Here is a 26,718-nt window from a genome sequence, read left to right as displayed (position 1 = left end):
GCATTTTGCTCTATGTAATTCTTCCATTTCCAGAGTCTCTTTCCTAATCTTTAATGTCGCATGTGAGATCTACCTCTTCTTTACCTTTTTTTGCCTCTGGAACTTTTTATTCCACTACTTTCTTGACTTCAAACTACTTTATTTTTATCCTCCAGTTCCTTTTCCATAATGGATTTCAGTTATTTTCTTTGAGCACTTTCCTTTACATTTCCTCTGTGATTTCCTCGCTCCCTCATGTTTCTCTGACTCTGAAACCATGTCTTCACTGGAGCTTCAACTGGATGTTGGCACTCACTAAATGATCTGATTCCATGTTTGCTCCCTGAAATATTCGACACCGCTGAACTGATTGTGGCCCATCTCTTGCTTATATCATGTCCAGCATGTTCTTCATTCTTCCATCAGGTGACTGCCACATCCACTTCCCAGTTTTAATTTTGCATTGCCAATTACCATGTCATTCATCAAGGCAAATTCAAATATTCTTTCTCCATATCCATATTTGCCCATTATTTTTTCCAATCTCCTCTAATGATTAGTATATCATTCAAGATTACTTCCAAATTGCTAGAGAATAACTACTGCTTCTTCATCACTTTCTGAAGTGGATGAATAGACCTGGACCTCTGTGATGTTAACTGGTCTTGCTGCAAATCTGCTATTATTATTCTTTCATTTACTCTTTTGTATCCTAATAATGCTTCTCTTCCTCTTTACTGAGAAGAAATATAACTTCTGCCTCAGTAAAGAGGCAGGAGTTAGTGAAATACAAATAGGATATGTTTTTGGCAACACTGAAATTCACTAGATTTTTGTCACCCCCACTTTAGAATAGCAAGATGAGCATTTTCTTATCTTTGTGAAAGATCTTGAATCATCTGTGCACTGTGAAGAACAGGTTGTGCTTTCATCAGTAAAACTATGGGCAGGATTTGAGGTTAATGAGAGATCATTAATGTATACAAGGAAAAGTATGGGTGAAAGCATAGAGCCAGTGGATACCTGAGCAAGAATCTGATGAAAGAAAACCATCCATCAAGAGGTGGGTAAGACTTTTTTACAGTTGCACTCTCCTGCCTTTGAAACACAAGCCATGGAAAATTTTGGACAAACAGGTGTAGTCGGTCTTGATGAAGTCTGACAGACTGGCTAGGAGTCTGCTGTAGAGTGAGTGGTGAAATCTATGTTGGTAATCACTAACTGGTGGGCCTCCAGATAGTGAAGGTCAAAGAGAGAAGATCATTGCTGTTAATGATCTTCTCCCTTACTTTCAAAAGTATTCAGGTGACGGTAATGGGAAGGTGGTTTGATTACTGACTTATCTCCCTTTTTAGAGACACACTGGATAAAGGCTTTCTTCTGTGGTGTTTGATAAATGCCACATGAGTATGACAGCTAATATAGATGATACAGAATGAGTATTAATTGATGTGAGGATAAGCTTTTAGCACAGGTGGAAGGATACCATCTGGATCAGGAGAATTATTAGTATCTAGTTTACTGAGGATTTTTCCAATGTCTTTATGGCAAGATCAGAGGAGGCATACATGGAGTTCATGGTAAAGTGTGAGTGATTTTTCCTTGTCTATAAAGGAGATGAAAACTGATACAAGGAGATAGAACTTATCTTTAGGTGATGGGTAATAATTCTGTACTTTGATTCACGATGAAGAAAATTTACAGAATATTTCTAGTTCATACATTTTGTGTATGAACTAGAAAAGTTGATAATTATATTGCCGAAACTAATTCCTAGCAAAACTCTCCACTTAACTATTAACTTCATTTTTTTTTTTTTTTTTTTAAAGTTTTAATTATCCTTTTCTAGCTTAATCTTACCAATTCTAATTGTAGTCCACACACACAATTTCCTCACCAGCAACTTTTTTTTTTTTATAACGTGTCAGTTCATTATGTATTCAGAATTATGTAAAAAAATACAATAAAATAATCCTTAGTCCCATGGTACTAATAGGTTTCTTGGATGGGAGATATAAAAAATGTATTCTGACTTCATAAGATTTAATAAAACAATTATGTAATATAAATTTTTAAGGCGATTTTACATAAATACAAAGGAAAAACATTATCCCATTCTGCTTTTATTTATACATTGAGCTTAGTTTTTATCAACTGCCTTTTAACATAAAAATTTGGTTTCTTATCACCTGATTCAAGGGGAAAAGGATCAAAAACGAAGGACATGGCTTGAAGATATAAGATTATGAACAGGATCACATGGCTATGCAGAAACAAAAAGGAAAGCCATCAACAGAGAGAACTGGAAGGACATGGTGCTGCACCCTCTCACTGAGGAAGCTACATGAAGAAGAATACTGAAATTTGCTTTAGGTAGAAATATATGTGTTTCACAACCATATATATAAAATGACATCCATATTGTTCCGTCATCCATAATTTGCACCGAAAAATGCCTCTAGTTCATAAAAATCTGATGAATTACATTCAGTCAGTTTAAGAATGACTCTAAAGTACATGCTGGTATTGGTATGCACAGATTACATGCAATAATTACCATAAAGAGTGACAGCAAATAGATATACAGCCACCACTCTAAATGCCACATCTGGTTTTTGCATCTACATAATTTAGCATTTGCTATTCTCTTTGTCAATATTGTACATTTAAGCAACTTTGTGGAGCACATTTTGTTGTGCAAAAAGAATGATCACAGTGTTGCTTAATGTCTTTCTTGTAAGCATAGGAATACAGCAAACTTATATTGCGTTTACATTTGTGATGAAGTGACATTAAAAGGCATGGTATTTAAGAGGATGGTTAAATGACATACATCAATTTCTTTTATCATAATGGTATGAAAGGGCCTGTGGAGCACATAACTGTTGCTTCTGCTGAATAAACATTTCTGACTTTTCTGTAGAGTCAAAACATGCAATATAATACAACCATCCTATGATAGTATGTTACCAATTCCTAAACTCCTTGAGATATGAACTGTGGATAAAGACAACTCTACTTGAAAGTGCATGAATCAAAACCAGATTTTCAGCCACCAGTTATGTAAGTAGCTCATTTGATAACCCAAGTAGAATTGAATAATCTTATTAGAGATCTGAAACTTGAAGATCTAAGCTGCCAAGTTAGAACCTCCTCATCTTAAGAAAAACACAAAGACTAGCTTATTTTAAGATTCAGCAAATTTAATATTTTTTTTCTAAAAGTGGTTTTTCTGAGAGATTGTGTTTTGTAATGATGTTAATGCGAAACCATTATCCTAACATATAGATGAATCAAAGCCTAGTTTGAAGTCTGTGTTTCTTCTCACTGAAATAAATATTTCCCTTTTCTAGTAACATGCTATTCATATAAAGGAATCCTATGAAAATGTGATTTTGATTCTTAAATACACATACCAGCCACTGAATTAGAAAGCCCAAATTACAGGACATATGCGGTTTGGCATAGATTCCACAAGGTGCTGGATTACATCTACAATATACAAGCATTCACCAGACAGCTCTTTTCTGGCTTAGATTTGTCATAAGAGGACTTTGTTCCTGGATCTGTTTTTCTAACATGTCCCATACATTCTCAATGGAATTCTGATTCAGACTTTGTGATGGCCAGGGAAGGCAGTGGAAGTCACTGTCATGCTTGCTGAGCAATTCTTGTGTGATGGACAGTAGCATTGTCATCCATGAAACGTCAACATTGCAGGATGGACTTGAATGACAACAATGTTTAGAATATTCCTTGGAAAATACCCAACCTTGTTCTGTTTTCATGGCAAGCTGAGTTTGTTGCTTCATGGGGTTCCCACCAAACTCTGTGCTTCCTCTTGGTATAGGTGTACCATGACTTGTCAGACCACATAACTTTTTCCCAGTGTCCAGTTATGGTGTTCCTGACACCACTATAGATAAACTTTTCAGTTCTTTGCAGAAATCAGTGATTTCTGATGCGACTAAATTACTAATCCTCTTTAATTCCCTGTCATAGTTCTGTGAGATGGGAACAGTCTTCATTAAATGCTTCAAATAATTGTTGAACACAGGAAGTTCTATTTTTCTGTGCAAGCCTTCTCAGATGACAGCAATCTTATTCCTAACAGACTGTCTTAGGACCACAGTTATGCCTCTTAGACAAACAATGTGGGTTATTACTTTTCCACTAATTAAACGCCTGGGATATCTTACCTTTTGAGAAACCAGTCAGCTCTGCTGTTTTCTTTTGAAACATACTGTGGGTGCCCACTGGCTCCAGCCAGTGAATATTTTTCTTATCATTACAGTTCATTTTTATTCTCAAAACTGAACGGTGGCTTCCATTTCAAATCCTCTATATATTGTTGTCTTGAACCAGAATGAAACTTTTATTTCTTGTCTTCTTTAATGTGAATTTGTGTACAGTACATATTTATGTTGGGACATGGTGTTAGTAATGACTAGTCCAAAGTCTTGAACAGAAACCTAGCAGGTGCTTAGCATTATTACTGGCTTTGTATTTTTCTCTGCATTTTCTCCCAACATTTCTATATGTCCGGTATTCATTTACACTCATGTTCACAGAAACTGCATCACCTTACATAAATATAGTTTTTAGTAGTTAAATGGTCATTTTTATTGATTTATCATTAGATATTTTGTTGTGTTGCATCATCTATCATTCCCACAGGTTTCTGTATAATGTAATAGTTGCTGCTATTGCATCAGAATTTTTTATGCTATAAATAGCGACCGAATTGGTTTGAAAGCACCAGTTCTCATCTGATCACTGACGTTAAATAAACCTGAGCACAGTTAGTACTTGGGAGGGTGAAAACCTGGGAACCCTGGGTGCTGCTGGCACTAATTATTTGCCTGCCTGGTTGGGCGAATGGTTAGTGTATCTGCTCTCCAGCTAAAAGGCTGCGGATTCGAATCCTGCTCTGGGCATGGATGTTTGTTTGTGAAAATAGTAGTGGTGGTGGTCAGCTGCTGGTGGCATTGGTGTGGATAATGAAAGTAGTTGCGGCTGGTGGATTGGGGAAACGGAGAATTGTAGAGTGGGTGCCCTCCCTTGATGAGTCTTTGGACTCCCTGGCAGTGTTATGTAATAATAATAGTCATAATAAAATAGACAGCAAGAGCTAGTTTTCACATTTTTGTGCTGAGATCGCCATGGCTAGTTACGTGAAGTTAACACAGAAAAAATGGAATTCAAGCTTTGAATAGAGAAGGCCGTTCCTCTCGTGAAATAGCTAAAAGGGTGTCCTGTAATACGGCTTCTGTCAAAAGTGAACTAAATCGGAGCTGCTGAAAGGAAGAAAGATTCAGGAAAAAAGCCACTGTCTGCACAATGCCAAGATCAAGTTCTAAAGCAGCTGTGCCAAAAATCGGCATGCATCGTCTAGAGAACTGAAACAGGACTGGGAAGAACAAACTGGAGTTGTGGCAAGTTCTGCAACTTTCAGGACCCATTTGACAGGGACTGATATCCAGGCACCCTAAAAAGAAGCCCTTGTTAACCGAGAAGATTAAATTGGTGCAAAGAGCATGCCAAATGGCATGCTCTTTGCACCAATACAGAATATAGTCTGATCAGCTAAATCCTGAATTTCCAGTTCATTCTTGTTCAGTTAGTATTCAGGCAGATATTTACTAAGGGGGGGAGGGGGAGGTGTACTATGAGAAAGTGAAGATTGGACATTATATTAGAAATGTTTGGTTCTTTGCATTCCTTAAAAGGCTATGATAGAGGTCTCCTCCCAGTTATCTGGCTATGAACCCCAATCTCATGAGGCAGTTCTTATAACTTTAATATACCTGAAGAAAGTTATAAGAATGGCAATGATTTTTCTGGTATTTAAACTTTTGTTTAAGTTATGTAATGCAAAAGTTTTTAATGGCCCCTTTACACTTGCAAACAGACACCACTTAAAATCTTAAATGACACAAAAATGGCTTGGAAAATTCCACGCTACTACTGCCATTTTTTATGAATCCATTAAAAAGGATAGTTATGAAATATTGTAGATCTCTTAAAGACCTAGAAAATCTCACATAATTAAATATCCCCTTTTGGTATTTGCATGTGGTTCTCTTTCTTCTTAATTTGGACTGTTGTTAGTGACAAATGAGCCCATTAGGAAGGATGTTTCTTGTACAGAACACCAGACAGTGGGACTCCATATGCTTGCTCAATTTTGCTGGTTGTTTAGGGAAACTAATAGTAAGCACTGGTTTCTTTACACTGTGTGTGTATATATATATATATGTGTGTGTACAGCAGTCCCTGGGTTACAAACAACCCGACTTGTGGCATTCCGTACTTATGAATGGGCTCCCAAGGCTCCTCATAAGGATAATTAATGAAATTAATAATTCAGGAACTAGTTTCCTCCATGCATGTAAGCAAACGCACATGGCATAAGCAGTTCATTGGCACAGCATCTTTATGCTATCAGCTAGAAGATCAAATTAATATGCATAACATTCCTATTAGCCCAGGAAAAGGCCTGAAACATTTTCAACAGTTCAAAAGCTGTGTGAGTAGAAGGTGAAGGTAGTTGTGATGAAGAATTTGTTGCAAGTAAAGTTGTTTAATCGTTTCAAAAGTATGGCAAATATGCATAATATTAAAGTGCAAGGGGAGGCAGCCAGTGCTGCTATAGCAACTGAATTTCCTGAAATGTTGAAGAAAATTATTGAGAAGTGGGAAGGGGGGGGGTATTTGCCAGAACAACTATTTAACATAGATAAAAGTGGATTGTTCTGGGGAAAATGCCTGAAAGAACTTGCATCTCAAAAGAAGAAAAAAGTGCACTATGGCATAAAGCAGCAAAGGACAGACTAACCTTAGTGCTTGGGGGTAATGCATCTGGAGATTTTAAGCTGAAGTCGCTGCTTATTTGCCGCTCCGAAAATACAAGAGCACTTTGCTGCATTATTAAAGCAGCTCTTCCTGTTATTTGGAAGTCAAATTTAAGGGCCTGAATCGCACTTGCCATGTTTCAAGATTGGTTACTGAACTGTTTTATTTTTGCTGTTGTACGTTATTGTTCAGAAAAGAAAATTTGCATTCAATTCTGCTTGTGCTGGACATCCAACATCTTTAGATGACCTTCACCCTAATGTAAAGGTCGTATTTTTACCACCCACCGCTACATCGTTATTACAGCCAATGGATTAGGGAGCCATTTCTACATTTAAGGCTTATTACTTATGGCATACATTCCTGCAAGCAGTCAGAACTCTGGAAGATGTGACGACCTTGAGAAAGTTCTCGAAGAATTAACACTGCTGATTTTTGGGTGGAAGGGAAGCAATCATGAAAAGGGTGTTGAACAAACTGTGCCCTCAATTCTGTGATGATTTCGTGGCTTCACAGAAGAAAAATCATCGAAACCAGAAAACCTGTGGTGGACATTGGCAATGCAGTGCAAATTAGACATCAATGAAAATGATGTAATTGACTTACTAATCCCATTCACAAGAATTAACTAATGAAGACCTTATGGAGATAGAGAAGCAGCTGATGGATACACAAGAACACAAAGAATCAGAAGATCCAGAGCCAAGAACGTTTACGATGAAAGGATTAGTTGGTTGCTAGGTTTGAGGAGCAACAGCCTAGCATTAAGCAGTTTACAAAGGTTTACCTGCATATGCAGTTAGTGAGAACATCAGTTTTGTTTTAGGAATAAACAAATTTTTAATCTGTTGGTCAGAGTTAATCTGCTATGTTTTCTGGTTGATTTGTTTTACAAGATGGGGGGAAGCCTGTCATTTCCATGTAAATCATAAATAAGATTCAAAGGATCAACATTAAAGGATGATGTTGCTAGTGATTACTACAGAAATGTTAGAAACCATACAAAAAACAAAATGTTTCTCATCTAATCCTATATCATCATCAAATTCCTGATATATACCCTCAAGAGGTGTACAGGATATGATAGTACTACATGAAAAATTACATCATTACTAACTTCCTATCCACAATTTTCCTCCAAATCAGTCTATTACCTGTCAAGACTCCAACATTATCAGATCTTATATTTCTATCTTCTAAGGCACTTTTTACTGTATCAATTCACCTATATCTTGGTCTTCCTCCTGCCAACCTGGCAGAAAACACTTTTTGCTAATCTTTCCTCTCCATTCTGTTTAAGTGACCATACCACCTGAGATTAGCTCTCCTAGTGCATTCCTGGATGCTGACAATGTCGAGTTCTTTCCTAATATCCTCATTTTTAATATGATATTGCCATGGATGTCATCTGTTCATGCCCCTAATCTTCCTCAGGACTCTCATATCTGTGGTCTCTAGTCTTTGGTCAAGTGTTTTACTTCTGACCCAGCTCTCAGATCCATAAGTTAAAATTGGCTTGAATACTGTCTTGTATACAGCTAATTTAGTGTTTTGGCTAATTTCTTATTCCATATAAATTTATTCAATTGAATTCCTACCACACCAGCTTTGTTGATTCTGTTGTCTATTTCCATATTTAATTTACCTATAATCTAATCCTATATTTTTCCCCAATTTGTTTCTTGTGTTAGGCTCAGTGGCCTGTCATTGCCAAGTAATTGAGCTTTTTTGAGAACCTAATTAAAACTCTGATAGGGCAGCTAATCCTAACAGCAACAGTGTATTATGGCTGCTAATTGCACATGTTCTTCTGATTGGTTTGCCTGTTTTGCAGGATGAAAATACCATTTTTCCAGGATGGGAGACATTAGTAACTTACATTTAATTGTGAACAGCCCTGATATTTTATTTTCTAAGAAGATTCAAACCCAGGTCCTTCCATCTAAATATCATTGAAGAAGACTTAGCTATAGAGGTTCACTCTTCTGATATATATATATATGTTTTTAACAGGCAAGAAAGCCTATTCTCACCTGTGAATATTCATGGAATTCGTTTAATCATTTCAAAATTTTGTCTCTGTAGAAATGCAATGTTAAAATTGTAATAACACACACAATAAGTGGAAGAAATAATTAGACTATATAAAGACTAAACTTCTTGGGAAAACACAACCATATTTATTAAGATTAGACTAGTTTTTTAAATCTGCTACTGATTCTAATTAGAATCTTTCAAGTTTGTATTTACTATGATGGAGCATAAGTTTTCTTCGATCTAATTCTGTGCATGGCATCTAAGACATGGTCAACTAGACTTGACCAACCATAGGTGCTGTGGCAGATATTTTTTGTGTTCATTTAGGTGGATATTATCAGATCTCCCAGTCTGACTATAGTATAAGTTAGAACCATGATGTGATAGGAGAGCCGAGAAGGGCTTCAAATTAGGCTTAAAAGCAGTGTTCTAAAGTGCTTCAGATATAGAAATAGTGATTGCATTACTGTAGTCTTTATATTGAGAGGGATGTGAGGAACAGCTTTTCTGTTGTTTAAGGGATACTCGTGTTTTCTCCTAGATAAAGAAAACCTACACATACAAGCAGATACCCCCCCCCAACAATATGGGATTATAAAAGCTCTATATAACAAGGCAAAATTAATTAGCTCAGATAACAATGCCCTAACTACTGAACATAACCATATCTTTAACACCTGAGACAATGGCTACAATCCCCAAAAAATCCAAAAAGATATTAAAACCAATTTACCACAACTCCCTTCATAGCAGAGATTACTCTAAATCTATCACCATTCAATATATCCAGGGGTACATCTGACAAACTAACAAAAATATTAAAAAATATATATGACCTCACAACTAGCTACAAACCACAAGAAATTAGCATCGTTTATCTGCTCCACCAAAGACCAGCTGGAGTATGCCAGGCCTCTTGCAGTGCAAATTGTCCTACTACAGCCAAAATCAGGATATCCAAACAAGGACTACATCCGATTCCACCAATACAGCCACTCAGGATTCGCTGACCATGCAATGGACACCCACCACAGAATACACTGGAAGAAGGCACTTTATTACACTGCAGCAAGTACAAGTATGAAAGATTCCTTGAATCAGCCTCAGCTCTGAAAAACTTCTCTAACCTCAACAAATTTCGATGCATGAGACTGCCCCAAATTTGAGAAACATACATTCCAAGATAGTCAATCCAAAAGCCACTTTAGCCTGCTATGGGGCACCTTTTAGACTCTAGGACTGACTTCAGTTGCCTTTCTTAAAATCTCATTTGCTTAGTGTGAGTGTCTGTATGCACATATCATTATTTTATGATCCCTGAAGATGGCAATGTAACAATTCCAAAATATAGGTAGTTATTCAAGTTTTTATAATTGATATCTGATACAGGTAGGATATTTTGGTCTGTATCCATTCCATGCTGTGCCAAGCCAGTTTCTCAGATTTACTGTTGCTAATATAAGATTGGTGTTCTTGTATTCTCTTTTCTATAGAGCATCCAGTTTGTTCAAAAAATGAATGATGATAACCACAAGGAATTTGGTAGCTACTAGGGGAGAGTTAGAGGAATCATATCTTTTGAAGATGGTAATCATGCTGATGATTTGTTGATAGGAAGAAAAGTAAACACTAAATTGTTATTCTTAGGAATTCTGGAAATGGGTTCTGAGATGGCAGAAATGTATGGGATTGGAACTCAACTTACTGTTTTCTTGTAATCTGAGCTAGAATTATAGGAATTAAAAAGCTGTTACTTTGGTTCTTTCTGAGACGCCACTGAGTTTATATATTTTGTGATGTTAAAGAGTATGAGCATGTCTCAAAGTTTTTATAATTCCAGTCTTCTGTGATGGATGGTGGGCCAACTGCTGCTGAATATAGCATCCAGTGAAAGTTGGTTTTCAATAAATGGAAGTAATTAATTCACCTGATGGTGAGGAGAGGAGTGGAATATCTAAAAAGGACAATTTGTTCTCTTTTTCCATAATAAATTTAATTCATGGATGTAAATTGTTCATATTAAAAAAAAAAAAAGGCTGAAAGTTTATGGACAAGAAAGAATGTCTTCTAAATGTTTTAAATAAGACTTAGCAAGTGTGGGAGAGAGTGGACTTTCCATTGCTGTAACTTATTTTTGCCAAAACCACTATGTTCTGTGGTTTACATAAAGGCATTCCTCTTCATCTAGTTGTTGAGTGCACAGATTCACCTACTTACTGAATAGCCAATTTTCTATCACACCTATTGAAAGCTCAGATTGGCAACTCCAGCTTATTCATAAAAAAAAAAAAAAAAAAAAAAAATTTTCTAGATAAAGTGAAAATTGTTTCCTTATAGCCCACTGATACAATGGTTAACTTTGATATAGAATTTCTCTTCACAAATGTTCCTCTTGAGGATACACTACATCTAATTATAGAAGCATTTCCACAGGGTAATTAGTGAAATTATTCAACTTTGTTATGCACTTTAGATATTTTATGTCAAAATTAAGTTTTGACCAATAAAAGGACAGTTTATTTGTTTATATAAGGTGTCCTTCCAAGAGAAGTAACCAATATAGATAGCAAAATTAAAAGATCAACAATGTCGGAGAGGGAGGTGGGGGAGACATTTTCCAATAAATTTAAATGAAGAATATTTATGATTAAAGAGGTGACATCAAAGCTCATTATAATATTATTATTGTTATATATCTAGTACATTTTGGTTGTAATTTGGATCAACAGAATTTAGTATACCTGACTAGACAGAGATGAGGAACCAGATTTCTCATATGTGAAATCTCTAATATACTATTCTGTGGATATTTCTACTTGTCTATACAAGGTTATAATCATGCCAGAAGTAGTAAACACCTGAATACATCAGGCTGCCATGTTTTTTGGTTTTATTGGATAAGAAGAAAAATCACAGTTTGATTAGAGGTGAGAATTGTAAGCAAACAAAGTTTGCACCTGAAGTATTTTTGGGACCAGGGTAACTCGTGGTAAAGGTGTGATAAGTTCTGATCCTAAAAATACTTCAGGCACAAACCTTGTTTGCTTACACTTGGATAAAGGATTAATTAAATATATAATTGGTAGCATAGCCAAGTGAAAAAACTTCCATCAACTATCTCTAATCCAGAGAATTTTAGTAACAAGGTGCTGACACCTTATGGCAACTGGTATATGGTGATATGACTTCTCCATTCCTCCACCTCTGGGTCTGGTCCCACTGAAGAGACCTCAATAAAGCTCGAAACTGGTTGAAAGCTTGGGTGATGAATGGCAATGCTGTAGGCCATGAAGTTTTAACTGAGGCTAGGCTGTGCTGTCACCCAGGTCCTGAGGGGGGAGGGGGGTAACGAATGGCAATGCTGTAGCCCATGAAGTTAACTGAGGCAAGGCTATTGCTGTTACCCTTCAGGTGACATATGAGCAAATGAGCGGCTCTGCTCGGTGGTGGGGTGAGCCTGCCATGGGGGTAGAGCCAATGCTGAGAGTTCTTCTCAGTGACAGGGTGAGCCTGTTACTGAGGGGGAACAACGCTGAGTTTTTGGAGTTTGACCTGTACTTGAACATTCAATAAAGGTCGAAACTGGTCTGGGTAGTGACCCTTCGCTTAATGCATAGCAGTATACATGTCTGCAAGGAGATGTGCTTTGCATTATGGGATACTAAGGCAAGTGATCAGAACTTATCCCACCTTTACCATGAGTTGTCCCGGTCCTGAAAATACTTCAGGAGCAAACTTTGTTTGCTTACGCTTAGATAAAGGATTAAACCAAATATATAATTGGTAGCATAGCCAAGTGAAAAAACTTCCATCAGTATCTCTAATCCTAGTGAGAATTGATTTGGATTTTATGCTTCTCGAGAATTTTCACTCTTGGTTGCAATAGAGCTGACGTAAGAGAAATATAAGCTCTTGTTTTGTCATACCAGACTTGTTCCACCCACAAAATTCTGGTAACTTTTATTTTTTTAATCATAGCCATTCTTCTGAAAGGTACCCAAAAGAAATTTTGCTTTGGTTATGGTTATTTCTTCTTCTTCACCATTAATGAGAGTGAAGGCTCGAGCTCCTAATGTGATACAATCCCTGGTTTTTGAGGTTGATGATGATACTGAGCATTTAAATATCTGTTAGTGTGGGTTGGTTTTCTGTATATTGTAATCTTCAATTCATCTGAAGAAATGTTTGATGCCTAGTAAGGAAAGAGAACAATTAGTTTCTAACTCTTGACATAAATTTGAATTTGGATGTTGACAGTTCAGACAAATGAAGAACTCCTGGAGTGTATCTAACCATAGCACCATATCAAGAAAACATTATCAATGTATAAAGAGCAAATTACATGATAACCACAGTAATTAACTTTAATGAAAGTACAGATATTTCGTATTGAAAATAATAGTACATCATCGTGTAGAAACACGCAAATCGGAGAACAGGAATACAAGGTACATATAACAATGGGTTTACCATTTAAAAACAGTGCCACGAACTAGATATTAATAAATAATATTAAAACTATTTTTGATATTTACATAAAATGAGAATCTCCCAAACTTATGGGGGGGAGAGAGAGAATCATTCTGATGTAAAAGTGCTTCACAACTTTCTTTGATCAGCCTAACCTGAATTGGAATGATTGCTCCCCCCCTCTCCCCAAAAAAGTTTGGGAGATTCTCATTTTTATGTAAACATCAAAAATGCTTGTAATATTATTATTAATATCTAGCTCGCAGCAACCACCATATTTAATAGGTAAACTCATTGCTGTATCTTATATTCTTGTTCTTTGTTTCTACACACCGATGATGTACTATTATTTTCAGTACAAAATATCTGTACTTTCATTAAAGTTAATTACTGCAGTTATATAATTTGTTGTTTATAGTTATGTTACAGGTACCTTTAAAGATTAAATCATCAGTGTATCTATTTCAGAGTCTTGGTACCATAGATATTTGCTAACGTGAGAGACAGAGTTCCCACTGCAAGGCCTGATTTTGTTTGTAGATTTGTCCTTGTATATGAAGTAACCTGTATCTTTACAGTGTTTTAGGGGTGTCGTGATCTTTCTGGAGAGCTTATCTTCCAGTAGTGTTATTACTTCTTTTATAGGAATATTTGTAAAAAGGGAAGTGACATCGAAGCTTACCATGATTTCATCTCTTTTAAGGTGACTCTGCTTTAACATAGAAACAAATTAAGTATTTAATGACAAACTGGCATAAACTGTTCTTAAATATTTATATAAAAACACATGATAAAAGTGAATGCAGTGATTATATAAATATTTAAGAGCAATGTATCTAAACTGAAATCAAGCTATGCACTAGCACATGCTGATGAATGCACCATAACTGCCCATATTTTTCAATGTTGGTCCTAGGTTGGCCACCTTATCCTATACTTTTTTCCTTATTTTAGATTTTCAAAGCATACGGAATTTCTAGTGATCCAGGACCTATATTACTTACAATTTTATAAACAACATTTAGATTTATAATTGTATTGCATATAAATATTTATACAAAAAAAAAACTTTTTTTTTTTTTTTGACTATTCAGACCAACAAGTTATAAAATGGACTTGCTTTTACTTTATTTTGTTCAAAAATTAAATAATACAATCACTTTTTTTATTAAAAGACCATATATCTAAAATGAATATTAATGAGCTTGTTTCTTTCTCTTTTTTCTTTCTTTATATGGATTTGAAGTAACATGTTTTATGTTAACTGGCAATAAGTGCTGACCTTTTATTTCCTCTGTAAAAGATAAATGCTTTCTTTTTATTTCCTTAGTGCTTTCAAACTTGATTTCTATAGGTATATTTGAAACAAGTGGAATATCACAAAAAATAAAATTTTGATTTTGCTGCTGAATATCATTTTGGCCACTGAGGCTAAGGAAGGACAGAGTGTTTGATTCTGTTTTGAATCCAGCACATTTTTTAATATAAAGCCTGTCTACGTCAACAGGGTGCATAGGAGGGGTGTGCAGTGCATGTTGGGATTCTTTTGCTTGCCGTTTGTCTGCCGAGTACAGAAATAATTCTTTACTACTTTCTGATGTTGGCTTTTTTTTACAAGGAACTTCTTTTATAATTAAATTCAAAACATCAAAGAAAGCTGAATCTGGACTGCTGGCACATTTCTAGAAAAGAAGGGGGGAAAAAAGTACATGAGCTAACACTTCTGTCACAATATATTATTATAAGCTAACTCCCCAAAGCAAACCCATGAGGGGCTCAACTCGCCCCAATAGGGATGGGGGAGAAAAAGGGAAGAAACTCCATACGAATAAATAAATAAAGTGGTTTGTTATAGTGAATCAATCATGCCTATGCAGATATAGTCTGACTTTAAATAAATTTAGCCTATCAGCTTCCAACCATCCTTTCTGGCAGCATATGTCAATTCTCTCTTCCTCTCACACACATACATCCTAACAAAACAAATATTACTTTACGGAGTTTGTTAGACACAGGGATTCACAAGAATAAAAAAAATATTTATATATTATAATTTATATTACTGCAAACATTTCAACCAGCAACTAACTGGCCATCATCAGTATGATTACAGGGTGAAGCTAGAACAAAGAATATCAATCCTATTTACACTTCTGAGCCACATGCCAGAATGCCACTGTGTAGGCAGTACAAAATAAAATAAGATTACAATTAAAGCCAAATTAAAATTAAGTTATTTGAAATAAAAATTAAATTTAGATAATTCAATTAATGACATAGCATTATATATAAACAGAAAAAAATTCAATAATAAATTATCAAAATATTTGCAATAATAAAAATTATGTATTCTTGTGAATATGTGTATCTAATAAACTAAAGGGGCGTGCCCCATAGGTTGATTCTCAACCTATGGGGCATGCCCCTTTGGGGGTCACGAAGAAAGTGGAAATCAAAGGAAAAACTACTTTACTGAAACAAAAGCAATATAAAAACAAAAACATAAAATACATTCTGAAAATAAAATAATAGAATGTATAAAATCCACTGTATTGAATAAACTAGTTACGCTTATGGAAACACACCAATATTGCAAAATATACCGAGCAACTAATTAAAACTAAACAATAAATCTAAAAATTAATGGCTTCCTTGGGCCTGTGTTGTGGACCAAAGCTTTTCATATGATGGTGATACACTGGAAATTGATACTCTCAGTTCTCTTTCTATATTTAACCGAGATCTATATTTTGGTTTTACGGCAGCCACTGCAGAAAACTCAATTTCACAACGATAACATGTTGGAAATGACAAAAGTGCACAAAAAGCTCTTCACTTTAGTGCAGAAAATTCATCAACACTGGCCTGAAATTCAAACAGCGATTTAGATGCAAATTGTCTTTTGATTTCGCTGCTTGAATGTGAAGTCTATAAATTGTTCCTCTTCTTCAAACCTTCAGGGGTAATTTGAAATGGGTTTCTAACCCGCTCAGACACTGCCATTATGCTGTCGTCAGTTATAAAATAGTTTCTAAAATTCTTCGTCAACATTGTTACATGATTTTCAATAGTTGGAAATAAAACTTTAATGTGTTGCTCTTCTGTCTTGTAGGTTTTGATAAATTCATCTATATTTGCAAACATTTCTAATTTTTGTTGCTTTAACCTTTTTGTTCCATAACTAGTTTTTTTATTTTTTTTACAAAAAGCATTAACTTTGTCACTCATCTCTAAGATATGTGTATTTTTTCCTTGGAGTTGCAGGTTTAATATATTTAGTATCTCGAATATGTACACTAAGCAGCTCAATTTCATCACAAATAAGTCATCTCTCAACTTCTCTGCTTCTTCGTGATTTTCCTCTTCCAAAAACTATTTCATCTCTTAATCATAAACATGTTGTAAACATTTTCCCTGTGATAACCATCTTGTGTTGCAATAAAATAGTAATGCTGAATGTTCTGCTCCAGCAATATCTTTGCAAAGTTCAGAAAACAGTCTTGATTTTAAGGGTCTCATTTTTGTATAATTCACCATGGTTATAACTGTTTAAACACAATGTTTAGACCAGGACTCATTTCCTTTGCAGCAAGAGCTTCTCTGTGAATCATGCAGTGCCCAAATACATTGTGGAGATTTTTCCCACACAATAGTTTATAAACTTTTAAACCTTCCAGATAACTCGAGCACCATTGGTGCAAGTTCCAACACAATTTTTCCACTGTATGTTTGCCTTGCATATAAAATCGTCCAATATTTTGAGCAATTCAGGTGCTGTGGCTCTTCTTTCTATTGGTTTACAAAACAATAACTCTTCAACTGCTGATAATCCACCGTAAAATCAAAGAAGCAATTAAATGACAATCCTTGTTGCTATCTGTTGCCTCGCCGAACTGAATTGAGAATAATTGGTCACAAAGCTTCGACAAAAGTTGTTGCTGCATATCTTCATATATATCATTTGATAGAGGTATGCACTGTAGTTGTTTAGTAAAACTTTCTCCAAGCATAGTTTCCACAATATCAATTGCAGCTTGCAGAATTGGGTCTTCTCCGATAGTGTGGGGCTTTTTTGCACCTAGCTATTTTATTGCAACTTTGTAAGAAGCTAGTAAAGCTTTTTCATTTACAGACAAAGCTTTTTTTTAATGCTAGATTTTGGCTTTTCAAAACATTTCAGTTTGGAAGCAAAGACCTCTCGAGGTTTGTTAACATACTTCTCATAAAATGTTTCCATGTCTTTTAAATTTATTCAGTTTTGAGCTATCAGCCACCAAAATTTTCGAACAAATAGCACAGAATGGTCTTTCTTCATTATTAAATAGTCTGCTGCAAACTTTCAGAGTGATATTCTGTGAACTTGAATTTGTTGACATCAATGCTCCACAGTCATCAGGTGCCTGCTTATGTCCAATTAAAAATGTATCCATTTTTCTACACTAACGCCGACCATCCACTTCTCACTGTTGGTCACTGTTACTGCTGTCTTGCGATTTCAAGCCTTATTTATACTCGCAGAAACATTTCCAAAACATTTGAGACTTCCCGTGATGAAATCGCAAATGCTCCCAAAAGGCCGATACGATTCAATGGTCTGTGCAGTGATGCCAAATTTTCGAAAGATTTGATGATGTATTTAAAATTGCATGAATATTTACAAATTTTAATTCCTAGTTTTTTTTTGGTAACTTATGGGTTTTATCAGTGTAAGTGCAAGGGGGGGAAAGGGGTGGGGGAGGATACCACAAAAACTAATATTAAAAAATGAGGCACACATGAAAGAAGGTTGAGAAACACTGCTTTACAGAATAACTCCATTAATTGAATACACAGAACTGTCAAAGGTATTCTTTATATATTCTATAAGAAAACACAGATTATAAGTAATGTGAAAATTCAAACTGCAGGCTGGAAAGAATACATCCATGCATCAAATAATGATTTTTTTTTCTTTTATCAGGATAACCAAAGTCACAAATTAATAGGGCACATAAAGTATGCTCCTCTCCCTCAAGCTCAACAAGAACTTCTCACTATCAAAACTTTAATAATTTAATGGTTACAATTCTCATCAAATCCAGCAGATAATTGACTCCTATGTTCCAATCCCTTATATTTCTGGTATCTCTGAACCTATTGGTAAAATTTTGAAGAAGTATCACCTTATTCCCACATATTTTTCTATCAACAAAATTTCTCATCTGTTGCCATCTACAAAAGAGAAACTGTCACCTCTATCATTAGCTGGCATTTAGAGGATACCTTTTACTGTCGAAAGTTTATTTTTCACTTGGTTAGAGTATAATAAAATTAGTTTAATCCTTTATCCAAGTGTGAGCAAACAAAGTTTGTGCCTGAAAGTATCTTCAGGACTGGGGTAAGGTGGTACAACACCAGGGCAACTCGTTGCAAAGGTGGAGCAAGTTACCAACACTCCTATCTCAGTATCTCCTATAATGCAAAACACATCTCCTTGCAGATATGTCTAATGTCATGCATTAAGGGAAGGGCCATCACCCAGACTAGTTTCGACCTTTATTGAGGTCTCTCATATATTATCACATACTGACCATAGGAGAGGTCAGTATGTGGTAATATGATAGCACAACACAGTTAAGGATTCATGACTAGTTTCCTATCAGCAACTGTCTTCCAAATTGGTCTATTACTTGGGAGGTCTCTAATTTGACTCATACAATTGTCTTCTCATGAAATATTAGCATAATAAATTATCATATTTATTTTGTTATTGAGAGTCAGTGCTATTAAAAGCTGATATTCTGGATGCTGGTGTGTGTGTGCACATGCACTAAGGATGAAAACAATATCTTATTAGGAAAGAGGATATTTTTGTTTCTGGGGTAATGCTCTATTATGACATTGTACAGAAGTGCAAATGCAATATATGATTTAAATAAATAACATATAAATATAAAGTTGTAAAATTAATTTCAAACAATTTAACATAGCAATTTCCCATATTTTGGATATAGAAATACATCATTATGTTTGAGATTTGAGAACATAATATAGCTTCTGAAGAACTCTGGATAAATGTTCCTATCTGAATATGCTTTATGTAATAGTTAACCACACAACTGCTCTGTTGTGTGGTTAACAAATCCATTGCTCCGATATCTGAGCAATGGATCCTATATACCCAGTCCACTCCATTCTGTACAAGACTAGATTTATGCATTTTAACAAGTGTGATGTAATCTTGGTGTTGTTCCATAATCCTCTTAAGACTCTGCTGATTAATCAATCTGGCCAAAGGCGTAGGATAAATGACATAAACAAGGACATTGGTAGACTCCAGATGGAGAAAGTGGTATTGATTTATTTTTGAGAAAAGGTAACTGCCATAAGATGAATATGGTTGTTAAATTGATGATTTAAAGAGTAACACATTCAAAAATATTTGAATGTATGGAAATGAAACTTCAGAGCAAGTAACAGGAGTACATTTGCATTTATCAATGATTTTTTGAGCGATATTAGGATTATGGCCATTCAGAATAAGGATTTTATAGATTTCTGGTTGAAGTAAATCCTCAGTGAGACAGGTGTTCTGGACAGTGATTAGCAGTCTTGATGATACTGTTCTTCTGAGAGAATAGTATTGTGTGCAGGAATCCTTAGAATGGTGTACAGAAAATCTTTATACATACATGCTGCTCTTGTGAACAAAAGTTTTTTTATGTACAGAAATAAAAAGCAAACCATCTCTTTCACATGGATGCAAATATCAAGAAAAGATAGCATGCTTCAGGTTTCACTTTTCAAGATAAACATGATTCTGGAATGACAATTTTTTTTTTTGCAGAACTACAGTGGGCGTCTTATTAAAATGTGGTTGCATTGCAAATATGTCATCCACATAATGAAGCTACATGGAGGGCTGAGGATGAATGGACTAAAAAGATTTCTTGGAAATGTTCAAAATAATAACTGACTGGGGGGGGGGGGGGGACTGCCCATGGTAGTTTATTTAGACTATTCAGTAGGCATAAGAGAATAAGAATAAAGAAAACTTCACTCTTGTTTTTTTTTTAAAGAGCTGAAAGTTTTATCTCTTGAGAAGACAGTGTGGTGGTTCCAGAGAACACAGATAGGTGGAAAGAAAGAGGAGGAGAAGTTGGTTTGATAATTTGGAGGCAGATGATAAATGGATGCTGATCAACAGCTGCTCTGGTTCTTACAGTTTTGGAAGAAAGTGGAGGAATGGCAGTGGCCAATTCAGCAGAGCACTGATCATGACAGTGCCTGTATAGAAGCCATGAGACAGAAACAGTATGTCTATGAAAGAGGGGTCATCAATTAATCTGAATGCCCTTCTTCTGAATAACATCACACAATGCTAGTGAGGCTTTGGGTGCATTTGAAATTTATACAATGTTAGCAGCTGTACAGGTAGAAAGCAAGCAGAATGCTAGTGAGGCTTTGGGTGCATGACCCCAAATGTGTGAGAGCAATATTCCACATTCTGAATGCATCTATTGAATATTAGAAGTCGTACAGGTGAAAAGCAGTGTGGAAAAGTACACCTAATTTTTGGCACCTGCAGAAACTATGGCTGAGATATGTTTGTGCCAGAAAAAGCTGGCACAAGGTCTAAGTTTAAGAGGAACATTGGCAACATCTCTTCACAATTAACTCTGTCTGCTTGAAGGTCCATATAAAAACCTCACTCCAACAAATTAACATAATGGTCAAGTTTGACATCTCGCTATTCACTAATGTCCCACCTAAGGATACCTTAGACATCCTTATCCAAGCAAACAATTTCCTACCAATATCTCAGCCTAGTTTAAGTTTATCATGAACTCAGGCTCTTTTGTTTGGTAAGGAAAATTCTATAAACAGACGGGACAGCCATGGAATCTCCACTTTCTCTCTCTCCCCGCCTCCACTGGCAAATTACTTCATGGAGACCTTTGAAGGAAAAAAAAAGCCTTAACTTCTGCACAACACACACTTCCCCCCCTATGGTTTGGCTTTGCTATGTAAATGATGTGTCTCTGAGTCACATATTGGGAAATACTAAGGAAAGTGATCAGAGCTTACTCCACCTTACCACGAGTTGCCCCTGTCATGAAAGGTTTGCTTACGCTTTGATCTGCCAAAATATTTATAGTTTCTATATTCGGCATGAAACTCTTGTAGTTTCTCTATTTGGCTTTGAAATAATGTTGGATTTAATATCCACTTAATTTAAATAATTTTGCATCGCTGAAGTGAAGCCTTTTGGCTCTTTATTTCAGTAATTCTTGGTGCCTTTTGTGATGTGACACCTTTTGGCAACTCGTGTGGTAAAGTATAACTTCTGCATCACTTCAACCTGGGTATTTACATCTGGATCTACCTATCCACTGATGAGACCTCAACAAAAGTCAAAACCAGTCTGGGTAGTGACCCCCGCCATAATGTATAGCATCATACATGTCTGCAAGGAGATATGCTTTCCATTATGGGAAATACTAAGAAAAGTGATCAGAGCTTACTCCACCTTTACCATGAGTTGCCCTTCTGTCATGAAAGGTTTGCTTACGCTTGGATCTGCCAAAACTTTTATAGTTTCTATATTCAGCATGAAACTCTTGTAGTTTCTCTATTCATCTCTGAAATAATGTTGGATTCAATATCCGCTTAATTTGAATAATTTTGCATCGCCAAAGTGAAGCCTTTTGGCTCTTTATTTCAGTAATTTCCTAATAGATCTTAATAACCAGCAACAACCCAGGGTACAGCTCACCCTGGAAAGGGAAAAAAAAAAGCAATCTCCTCTTCCTGAACAGTGATTACATGCCAACCAGATGAATCCCTGGCATTCTCAGTTTACAATGACATTCACCAATCGAGTCACACACCCTCTCAACAGTATAAGTTATTAAAACCCTGTATAACAGGGCAAAATTGATTAACTTTGATGATAACGTCCTCATAACATTCACAACATCTTCTTTGTCAGTGGCTACAACCCCCCACAAATCCAAAAAATATTAAACCCCAAAATGACACTCCTCCTCCTGTCTCCATCCTTCAGAACAAAGACTACACCAAATATATTACCATCCTATATATTAGAGGCACATCTAAAAAGATACAGCCTTGTAATAACTATTTATAGACTATATAAAAAATTGGCATCCCTTATCTGCTCTCCCAAAGACCAGCCACAGTTCCTAAATGCCAGGTACCATGCAGTTGTCCTGACTTCTCGTCATCCTCCAAGGTGGTTCTGCCTTTCTTAAAATGCAAGTGCAACTCAAACTAAGTTCGGCTCATAGCTTTGTTTTCACATGCCTTACAAAGTAATTCAAGGGTCTTGGCAGATTTTCCCAGTTTTATGTAAAATTTTACATTTGCCCTTTGTTCTAATTTCAAATTCATGGCAAAATTGCAGAATGGCATGAACACATAAGAATAATGTGCATCACACAAGTTCTGATACACATAGTTCAACACTACATGGCAGGCTGACTCAACAATGTCTATGCCACTGTCACCTGGCGGCATGAGACTGCAACTCGATCTGTTGCCGCATATCCAGCATAGCCCAGTTTCTTTTTGATAGCACTTCATATGTGTTAGTTAATTGCTAATAGTGAATACCTTAGCATCCCTGCTTGCCTGATTGGAACTGGACAAGGAAAGCACATTTGAGTTGTGCACTGAAGTCTCCAAGGAAAATGATCAACAAATATTTATATGAAAATCTTCAGATAAATATTCTAAAATGTCTAACAGATGCATTAGTAAGATAACTGAGTAGATCTCACCGAAGCAGGGATGTTTACCTACTGTGTTCAGTAGTATCTGTGACTAAGGCCTTTCAATACAATATTATTTTTGAAAAAGTGAACAACTTGGATTTCAGCAATAGAAGTCCCACCCAGGAAAGATGAGTACTATTATGATATGGATTTTGAATAGATATTTGTATGTAGTATGTACAATCTAACTCACACTTGTCTTCAACAGTAATTTTTTACTTCCTTCTGAACTGTAGAATTCTTCATAGCCTGTTAACACTCTCATTCAATAGCCAGGTCAATAATACAACTATCTTTTGCATAATTCCTTAATAACTAGACATTCAGTGATGTAGCTTATTCTTCCTCTCTCGCATACACACAAAAGTAACTTCTGTATTCAGAGATAATCAGCCAAGTGGACAGTATTTCTTTCCCTCAACCTCAGGTCATGGTTTGAATCACACTGGAGCATGGATGTTTGTAAATATCTTTAGGTGATGGAATAATTTCATCTCCAGTTGTGAAACAACCCCATTCCAAGCTCACCCATGATACTAACGTGCTACAGGTTATAAATCTGTAGTAAGTTAGTACCATGGAGATGGGATTAACATAAAAATCTTGTATACTATTTAAAACTGCATCCTTAGTTAAATAAAGAAAAATTATATAGTCACTTCCTTTCCTAATTAACCAATGTTATTTTATCAAAATCACTTTTTTTTTCTTTTTTGTACCTTGATATGCTACCAACTAGTCTCATAACAAAAAATTTCTTCTCTTTCTTAACAATGCTATTACCAGTTGCATTTCCCCCTCTCACTATACAGATTATTATTCTCTTTTAAACCTATTTCATAGCCAATTCTCAGTATCTCCTATTCAAGTTCTGTTTCATCCATTTTAATCTCAGTGTTTCCTCTCCTAACCATTGGTATTTATCAAAAGTTCCAACTTTTTGAACCAAGATCCCTACAAAGCTGTTCCAAATTTTACATGGCTCACCTTCCCTTTAATTATGAGGTAATAGTGATCAGGATAAGAAAAAGTAGCTATAACCTAGAACTAATCTTGAAGATAAATTTCTTGGATGGCAGGCAAACTTAAGTAGGTCGATGTGATCAAATAGCTTTGGGAAATCGAAAAAAGGAGGCTTATCTGTGCTTATATTGACTGAAGGTACAATTAATGAAGGAGGAATTCCCTTCAGATCATTAGAGATCCTGATTCATTTTCTAAAACTGAAATTTTCTGTAAGGATAGAATGATCAAAACTTTATGACAGACTCAAGAAGTCAGAGACAGTTCTAGAAAAGAAAAAAGTATATCAAAAGTAACTGACAGGCAAGCCACTATGTGTACTTTAAAAGTAATTAAAAAGTCAATGGAAGACTTTGGGAAGAATACAAAGGATAAATAATCCTGAAGGTAGTTACCAAGAAATCTTTAAAATGGAGGAAGAAGCAAAACAAGAAGAATCAGAAATAAAGGAAACATGAAATTGGAAAAATATTGCCTGGTCTGAAGATAAGGTATTCTGGATGTCTGAAGTAATTAATTTGAAAAAAAAATTAAATGAGATAAACAATGACAGAACATGTTGGAGTTTAATGGAATATATACAGCACTCAGAAAGGATTAAAACTGATTTTAATACTTCCTAAGTCACTGAGACATCTTCAGGGATTACAAAAAACTAATGCAACACATGCTCAAATACAACACAATACTAAGCCAAACAAGTGGGTGATTCTAAAATCCTATCTGGGTGGTGCGCCCTCTATGGGTGATTGTAGATGGCCTAGAATGTAATATGGAATCTCTGATAATTAATGTTTCCCAAATTTTTGGAAGTTTAATGCAGCCATATTTATTTAGATTCGGTTGATTTCAGAGTGCTGCTGCAGATTCTAAAAATAGTCTTTCTTTTTTGAATTTACTGTGGTAGAGCATGGTCTTTTTTTTTTTTTTTTTTTTTTTACAGGAGATCCAGTGGGTTGTATCCAACACATGGTCCAGGCCAGACTGACCATTATAGATGTATTTGTGTTCTTCTAAGCAGAGAGCTACTGATCTACCTGTCTGTATATATTCTATTAAGTCTCCAACACGATGTCCTCGCAGCACTTAATAACAGATTCCTATGACAGAACAGTGTTAGAAAATATCCAGCAGAGAGAAAAAAGCTATCAGAAATATGAAATGCAGAAAGGCAGCTAGAGTAGATGATATTTGATCAGAAATGCTCAAATATGGAAATACAGGAATTCTATAGTTGATACTCCAATCACCTAGATCTGACCGATGTTTAATTAGTCAACTACTATCATATAACTCATCATCTATATTTTGCAACAAGGTAGCCACTTTCTTTTCTGACATACTGAGTGGCCAATTTATTAGAAATACCTCATTTAGGAAAACAGACCATTCCTGAAGATGTCGAGTCATGTGAATGCATATAAATCTGACAGACAGACATCCGATGGTTCTGTGTTAGAATGGGTAAAAGGAATTACTTAAGTGACTTTGAACGTGATATGATTGTTAGTGCCAGACATGCAGATGCCACTATCTCGGAAATGTCTACTCTTCTGAATGTTTCATGCACAACAGTGCATAGGTTGTATCATGAGTGGTGTTATAACCAGACAACTTCAAGCCAACAGCAGCCCTATGGATGGAAACAGTTCATTGATGTACGAGATCAGAGAAGAATAGCAAAGATTGTGAAATGTGATATGGGGGTCACAACCAGCCAAATCGCAGCCCAGTACAACAGTGATGGTAAGAACATCATCTTGGAGCATGCAGTTTGTTGCACACTGTCACGGATGGAGTACAGCAAATGCCATTCTGAGTCCCAATGCTGTCACAGCTAAGAATAGGAAGATGTGGCTTCAGCAGGCACAAGATCACCAACACTGGACAACTGTTGACTGTAAAAATACTGCCTGGTCTGATGAGTCCTAGTTTGTATGGTGCTGATGGCAGAACCAGAATATCATGGGAAAACATGAGGCCATGGACTCTTCCTGCCAAGTAGCAACAGCTCAGACTGGTGATGAGGATATAATGGTGTGGGGGAATGTTTTCTTGCCACATGCTAGATCTCCTGCTACTAGTTGAACACTGCCTGAATGCCACAGCCTATCTTACAATTATTGCTGATGATGTTCACCCATTTTCAAATAGGTACTTAGTGCACCCTGCCAGTGGCTAGCTCTCTCCCTAAACCTCAACCCAATCGGACATCTCTGGCAGTTGGCAGCAACATGCCACTATCCATTGGAAATAAATGGCCAATGCCACTGTGACAGCATGGACAAACATCTCAGAGGAACATTTTAGACATTTAGTTGAATTAATGTCAGAGAATACAAGCCATTCTTAAGGCAAAAGGGAGTCCTGCTTATTATTAAATGCTGTTCAAAATAAATGGCCACTCAGGGTATATCATAGTGGTTAGCTTCATCTTTCTCTCTTTTCAGATTTCCCTGCTGGAGTGTTCCAGGATTCCCACATCCCAGGGCTTTCATTCATGCTTCTATACATAAATGACTGCAAACCCTATCCATAGTTTTGCTTGAACTTAGGACATTCATTTTTCGACTTTTTG

General features: G+C 35.9%; 1 protein-coding gene across 3 annotated transcripts in view; it reads right to left on the bottom strand.

Moving 5' to 3' along the window:
• Positions 1 to 14,444: 14,444 nt before the first annotated feature.
• Positions 14,445 to 26,718, bottom strand: part of LOC150093104 (uncharacterized) — a 95,441-nt gene continuing 83,167 nt past the window's right edge. For all 3 annotated transcript variants that reach the window (XM_090413921.1, XM_090413922.1, XM_090413920.1), the window contains exon 6: positions 14,445 to 15,023. In XM_090413921.1, the coding sequence (XP_090270047.1) occupies positions 14,538 to 15,023 (486 nt within the window). In that variant the 3' untranslated portion in view covers positions 14,445 to 14,537. The remainder of the gene's footprint in view (positions 15,024 to 26,718) is intronic.

This window comes from Typopeltis vanoorti, chromosome 24 (genome assembly GCF_054136105.1).
Source record: "Typopeltis vanoorti isolate ZY-2024b chromosome 24, IOZ_Tvanoo_1.0, whole genome shotgun sequence".
In the NCBI taxonomy this organism is placed as follows: Eukaryota; Metazoa; Arthropoda; class Arachnida; order Uropygi; family Thelyphonidae; genus Typopeltis; species Typopeltis vanoorti.
The sequence above is the reverse complement of the archived record's forward strand: the minus strand, read 5'-3'. Positions and strand labels throughout refer to the sequence as shown.